The sequence below is a fragment of the Limulus polyphemus genome, unplaced genomic scaffold (assembly GCF_000517525.1).
Source record: "Limulus polyphemus unplaced genomic scaffold, Limulus_polyphemus-2.1.2 Scaffold6359, whole genome shotgun sequence".
In the NCBI taxonomy this organism is placed as follows: domain Eukaryota; kingdom Metazoa; phylum Arthropoda; class Merostomata; order Xiphosura; family Limulidae; genus Limulus; species Limulus polyphemus.
In genome coordinates, this window is record NW_013671969.1 from 17,025 (window position 1) to 24,269 (window position 7,245).

Below are 7,245 nucleotides of genomic sequence, written 5' to 3' on the forward strand. Positions count from 1 at the left end.
CATAAAAGGTTTGAAAAAAAAAATAGAAGAAAGCAGAGGGTTGCTATAAATGGAGTTCAGTCAAACTGGATTAATGTCACAAGTGGGATACCTCAGGGCTCAGTTTTAGGACCTTTGCTCTTTTTGATTTACATCAATCACATAGATGATGGGATAGTCAATAAATTACTTAAATTTGCAGATGATATTAAGGTCTTGGGTGTAGCTAGCTGTGAAGAGGATGCTGCTGATTTACAAAAGGATTTAGATCATTTAGTGAGTTGAGCAAATAAATGGCAGATGGGTTTTAATTATAATAAATGCAAGATAATGCATGTGAGTTATCATAATTTAATTATAAGTATAATTTGGATGGGAATAACCTTAACAGTGTTATGAAGGAAAGGGATCTTGGTGTAATAGTCAACCAATCTCCAAAGCCATCCAAGCAGTGTGCTGTTACTAGTGGTAGGGCAAATAGGATTTTAGGTTGTATCTATAGAAATATTGAATACAAGTCTAAAGAGGTTATACTTTCTTTGTATAGGTCACTCGTTAGGCCATCTTTGGAATATTGTATTCAGTCTTGGGCTTCTTATCTCAGGAAAGACATTGAATTGTTGGAAAGAGTTCAGAGAAGGGTTACAAGAATGGTGCCTAGGATGGAGGGGTTGTCATACGAGGAGAGGCTAAAATCTCTCAAATTGTCATACGAGGAGAGGCTAAAATCTCTTAAATTGTTTTCTCTTGAAAAAAGAAGAGTTAGAGAGGATCTGACTGAGGTGTTTAAGATTGTAAAGGAAATTGATAGTGTGGAGGCATCATCTTTTTTTATATTTAGCAATGAAAATAATAAGACTAGGGGCCACAAATATAAATTTTGGCAAAATAGGAATCATCTTCAGCTAAGACAGTTTTATTTTTCTAACAGGGTTGTTGGCCTTTGGAATGGGTTGCCTTCAGATGTTGTAGAGGCAGTAAATTTAAGTGAGTTTAAGAAAAAGCTTGAATGAAAAAGACTGGCTTTAAGATCTTTTTTTAATCATTTTAATTTAGTTTAGATGATGGAACAGCCGAGATGGACCAATACATACCATGTTGTCCCAAAACGTTATGTTATGTTATAATTCTCTGAATATCTAAACAAAATACTAAGTAAATAAATGTACAGTATGATGTTACATTTTATAATAAATTGTTAGTAAAATGTTGATTCTTTTACAAAGAATTTTAACAATATAAAATACATGATTTAGGGTAGCATAACACAATGAATTATTAAAAATATACTGCATAAGTCCTAATTGCAGATTTATGTAGATAATAAATGTTTGAAATAAATATAGGGTAAAACTGACTTGCCAACTACTCCATCCTCTTCTATCATTTATCAAAAGTCATTAAAACATGTAATTTTTAAACTATTGATTTGTTGTTTGCAAAACATACTTTGAAAACACCAGGTGTGTACTCATCATCAACAGACTTTCTGCTCTCTATTGCTATAGGATCAATATTTTCATGTGAAACGTCAGAAGAGAAAAATAGAAACTCTAAAGCAAAGCGACTGCCAGTAAAATGTGATTTCATTTCATTCAACACTATATTAAGTTGAGAACTACTGGCTGTGTGCTCCAAATGAGGTAAAATATTATTTCTTCCATCCTTTGAATGGGCAGTCATCTAAATACATAAAAAAGAAAAGAGACAGATCATTCAAGACCTGGTATTAGTCACTTATGTGTAATAGAACAAGTCAAGGTTAGAAATCTACACCATCTTAACTTTCAATTTCTGACAACATCTAGAAAGTTTTCTGATGACTAGGAACAAATATCATGATAAAACAGCTATTATTTGATAATATATTAAGAATAGATTAAATCAGTATCGTGATTACATGTTAAAATGTTTTGATTGTTTTACAAAAAACAATAACATTAGATATTATTTTTAGTGGAGATGATGGTTGGGAAATATGAGCGGAGGTAAGTATCTGTCGGAAATATATTTTCAGTTTAGGAAAATGTTAACTTCCGATACGATATCTTACCTCTCTCACAAATAGCTAGAATCCCACATTGCATTAGTGGAGGGTCCAGTGAGAAGATGATCCCCTTTAGAAAGCGTCCAAAGGAAGACCATAGGTAGTGCAAATAAATAGGGGTAACACCCCCGTTGGAGACCACACCACTTCTGAACCAAGTATACTCTTCACCCATGAGAAATTTGTCACAATAAGGGAAAAAACAAAGAAGGGACCTCCCCAGTTTAATCATGTGTGACATTCAACACAACCATCATCATACCTGCTGGGAACTTACATCCAAGTAATGGTAGGAAGATGGAAAGCAAAGTGGGGGTGCATCTCCAGTTCATCACCAGGCAGCATTGAGAATGTATCAAGGGTACCTGGCCACATACGTGATATTAAGGAACCCCAGGTTTTGAGTGGTTAGGATGCATCATATAGTAAATGGAGATCAACTTCAACCAACACCAAGTGAACTATGATAGGGATATCCAGCCCAAGGTAAAAAGAGGTCCTCTACTTTTCACCTCTGATATAGGAACTGGTAGGGAAGATGAGCCTCTGTACCAAGGATCAGCAATCATGTGTGCACATCTAACATAATCATCACCATATCTGCTGGAAACCAACATCAGGAGGAAGGTGGATAGCATTTGGTAAATGTTGCACCATTCAGTAAATTTTAAAGTTTAAAGGAATGATAGATAATAATGCAATATGAAACTTCTTGTTACTAGTGGAAGTTTTGCATTTGGTAAGCTCTAAATAATTCTTTTTTCTCATCGAAAATCCACACAGGCTGATTCAATTACTTTAGAATCCAACTGACAAAACAAATTATTTCTCTTGACTCTGTTTCTTACTGTATAATCTGTGATTCATGTTATCCCATACAATCCTCTATCAGTTGTACGCAGAACTTTAAATAAATGTCTTCTTTTCATCAAAATCTCCACAGGCGAGTTCAGTTACTTTAGAACACCATTTGACAAGACAAATTATTCTCCTTATCTACGTTAAACTGTGAAACTCACTTTAAAATGTTGGCTGTTATGGCTAAACTAACAATCAAGCAGTCTTGGTTACCAGCTTTAAATAATTGTATATATTTTTTTTGTCAAAAGTCCATAAAGGCTGGTTCAGTTACTTTAGAACCCAATTGACAAAACAAATTATTTTTCCTATCTATGCTGTTACATTACAGCTGTGAATCACACTATAGAAATCACCCATTAAAGCTAATCACTCACACACCAGCTAACTTGACATTTTCTTTCTTTTCTTGATTGAACTTTTCTTACTTGCACTCATTTGCCTAACTGAGGCATGGAACTTTCTACAAACTATGAGATGCTATGATGTAACAATACTCACATAGTGAGAAAAACTTGGAGGTTTCAAGAAAGAGACATCAATAATACTATAACAATTGAACTTCACACACAACATACAACTCTTACCGAGTTATGTAACGAAATCTGTTATAACTATCGCCTTTAAAATAATTAACTTTAACACTCTTGTTATAAAAACTAATATAATCATTAAATATTAGATCACTAAATGAACTACCTAATAACTTTTACACTAACAGTCTTGTATACCCAACAGTGTGGTTGTCCTTAATTAAATGTGATAGATTACTGTCCGATTATCAATATAAGAATCATACTACTGTGCTGAATATCAATAAATGTTTTAATTAATACAATAAAAGTAAAAATTTTGATTCAATTTTTGAAACCTTTCTGAATTTATAAAGTGTATTAATGTATTACCTATTTGGTAACAAAAGCACAACTTGTAAATTCTTGTATTTTATATTTCTTAAAGATTTTTGTTTTTTATTTTGGAAGGAAAACTTATTAAGTTACTCCAAAATTATAAGATTTGAATAAACTTTTTTCTGTGACAACCAATTAAACATATATATGTAATATCTTTAGAATGTTACTATATCAAAGCATCTACTGTACATAATAAGATTTTTTACAAGCTGATAAAAATAAGTGAAAACAAACCTTTTTTCATTCATATTCTATATGAAGAAAATCAATCTTACAACTAAAATATTAACAGATAACATTCTGAAAAATAAATCACAGTGGTTTAAAACAGTAACTTTACACTACACAATTTTACAAATACAACTTCCTTGTTTCAAAAGCTTCACAAAGCTTTCTTTTCAACCAATATTACATAAAAAAAAGATACTTGAAAGACAAAATTTAGCTCACCTGAAATGAAAAAGAACCATTGGGCAAGAAGTAATCTGTATCAACAGAAGATGTCTCAAATGACACTGAACACTGATCACTACTGCAAGTCATAGTCTCATTGATGTTCTGCCAACTCATTTCCATAAAGGATATTGGAAAGGATTCATTTGTACTTATGTCAAGTTTTCCGGTGTCCTTTGTATCATTGAACTGCCACAGCTGAAACATTAAAATAAAGACGTAAAAATAAAGTGCACTATACAATGTTATAACCTAAAACAGCACTATAAGACAGGGAATAATTTATTGAAACAGCATATTACTGTATGGAATTCCACTTTGTGTTACACTTTTATAAAAAATATACCATTTGATAATTCTAAATATGAGACATAAATTAACCTGTTATTATAAAAATAGCTTGTTTGAGAGGTCATTACATAAAAACATCTAAATATATTTTCTTATTATGTACTCAAGTCTACAAAAAGTAAGAAATTACTTCCACTCAATATGAAATTTTGAAGAAAACTGTACAAATTATAATTATTTAAGACAGCTATTGTAGGAAAACATGGCTTACTCATAATACGGTCAGTGATGTTACGTTTATATGGCTAAAGTTAATACTTTTTAAAAAATTACTAGATATTGATACAAAGAATGCACATTAACCATTTATATCAAATTAGTTGCTCATTATTTAGGTCTAAGACTCGGACAGCTTTTCAGACAGTAACAGCCCCCAGCAGCTGAGCAGTAAATCTGTGTTCTTACAATGCTAAAAACTGGGTTCTGATACCAATGGTGGGCACAGCATAGATATTCCAAGGTGTAGCTTTGTACTTAATGGCAAACAAACAGAAAAAAGACAGCAATAATTTTATATTCATTAATGAAAATAAAATGCTCAGAAGAGATTATTCCCTTGAGAATGCTTTTCTTATTGAAAGTCACCTTGACAATTCTTAAGAATATACCAAAATTAGTTTTAATATCAAAAATGGAAAGTTATGCACGTAGGGCTTTGAAATTTGACTTACTGTGAGGGAGAAGCATTAGCCTTGTGGAGAAAGAAATCAGTTTAAGTGTGATTGTTGATAAATTACAAAAGTTATTTGCTAGCTGAATGTTCAGCTATTAGTGAAAGGTACAAACAGAGGTTTAACTTAATTCTACTTATTGGAATTCTTAAAGTGTAGACCCATAAGGCCAATCCTTTTTAAGTGACCAAAACCTTTTCACTACCCCATACTCTCAAATTTTTAGCATTTGAAACTAATCTATCTTGTGGTTAGTGGTCCTAACCACAAGAACAAATGAAGCTGCAAGGGACCATCTTATGACGCTTCTCACAATATCTCAGATAAAAGTATTTTACTATTATTATACAATATGTGGCCAGAAGCTTCAGTTATTGTTTGTTAATAAGCACAAAGCTACACAAAGAGCTATCTGTGCTATACCCACCACGGGTATCAAAACCCAGTTTCTAGCAGTAGAAGTCCACAGACATACAGCTGTGCCACTGGAGGGCAGAAGCTTCAGAAAAATAAAAACTTAATTATAGAGCCCAACATTCTGGCTTACATCTGCCTCAAGGACTAAGTGTCTAGTAGTGCTGTAATAAACATCTGAACAATATGCTTTGCCACTTAGAAAATATTAAGCCAAAATAGTTGAAATCTAAAAAAAAACTTTTATATTTTTTCTTAAGTTTGTGGTGATGTTTTTTTTAACAAAATAGGATTTTTAATATTCAGTCTGAAGGCAAAACATCTTAATGTAGAAAAAAATATCTTGTTCAGACTTGCATAAAACCTTTTAAGGGTGAAGTAACCAAGTATAAAACTGATGTCTGATATGAACATTTTTAGTCCCCTTAATAGAGAAAGAATATCAAGATGTTGGAAAGCATGCATATGTTAGGCTATTAGAATGGAACCTGCATCACTTAAACAGCATACTTCTCCTTTAAGAGTACTTAAAGACACTTCCAAAGAAAATTTTACATAAAGTTAATACACTTGATTACCAAAAAAAGAAAAAAATACAAATAAAAGATTTAAAAAAACATGGCTGGATTTGGCTAAATCTTAACTTGACTGTATATGAGCACTGATTACATCAATTAACCAAAAGTACAATTATATAAATCAAAGCTATGAAAATAATTAACTAACTGAAATTAGTGTTTCTGGTTATTCCATCTATCCAAGACTCATATGAGTATAATCAATAAATTGAATGAATTTACTAATAATCAAATTCCACTAATTACCCAGCTCTAGTTTTGGCTACAGGCCTGCATTGAATGTCAGTTAAACAGGTGTTTTTTAAATCTTTTAATTGTGAGTTTCTTTTTTTAGGATTGTAGCAGTTTGAGTAGTCAAAAACTTATTAGCAAGCTGTAAGGGAATTAACCCTTTAGCTCAGTTGACAGAGCATTTCCCTGGCATGTAATAGACAATTGGTATAAATATGAAGCAAGGAAGTATATACACTGGAAAAACAGATTACTACAGGTTAAGAGAGCTTATTAACTTTACATAAAAAGTTGTTTAAGAAGGGAATCTGGTTTAAGTTATTTAAACTAACCATTTGAGACTTATTTTTTCTTCAATGTTAAACAATTAGACTTGATTCAGGTGTTAAAAACTGACAGAGTTTGACAGTCTTCATATGTGTTATTTGACTGAGTGGTGGATTGGTAAGTCTGGAAATACAACCATGAATATTAGAGGTAGTATGACTTATCTTTTGAAAACCTATGTGTAAATATGTTTTAACACAGATTTTATTTTTGGTTAGTTATACACTTGTGGAACAGTTTTTCTAAGGAGGTTTTTATGTTCAGTTAGTTCCAATTCTTTAAAATTTCCAGTAGTTAGATGTATGGATGTGAAGGGCTATACTTAATTAAAGAATTTGTTGTTTCTTGCAGGTGATAGGTAAATTCTATAGATCAAATGGCTATCTGTGTATGTGTGTGTGTGTGTGGTGGGGGTGGGGGGG

At 32.0% G+C, this 7,245-nt stretch overlaps 1 protein-coding gene across 6 annotated transcripts in view; it reads right to left on the bottom strand.

The window, feature by feature from the left end:
• Window positions 1-7,245, bottom strand: part of LOC106473639 (glycosylated lysosomal membrane protein A-like) — a 40,974-nt gene that overhangs the window by 11,924 nt on the left and 21,805 nt on the right. For 5 of the 6 annotated variants that reach the window (XR_002613744.1, XM_022402044.1, XM_022402039.1 and 2 more), the window contains 2 exons: window positions 4,249-4,449; window positions 1,429-1,662 (listed from right to left, as the gene is read on the bottom strand). Coding sequence is in view for 5 of the 6 variants with exons in the window: in XM_022402044.1 (XP_022257752.1) it covers window positions 1,429-1,662; window positions 4,249-4,449 (435 nt within the window). In the remaining variant the exon portion in view is untranslated. The remainder of the gene's footprint in view (window positions 1-1,428; window positions 1,663-4,248; window positions 4,450-7,245) is intronic. The other variant, XM_022402043.1, reaches the window with a different exon arrangement.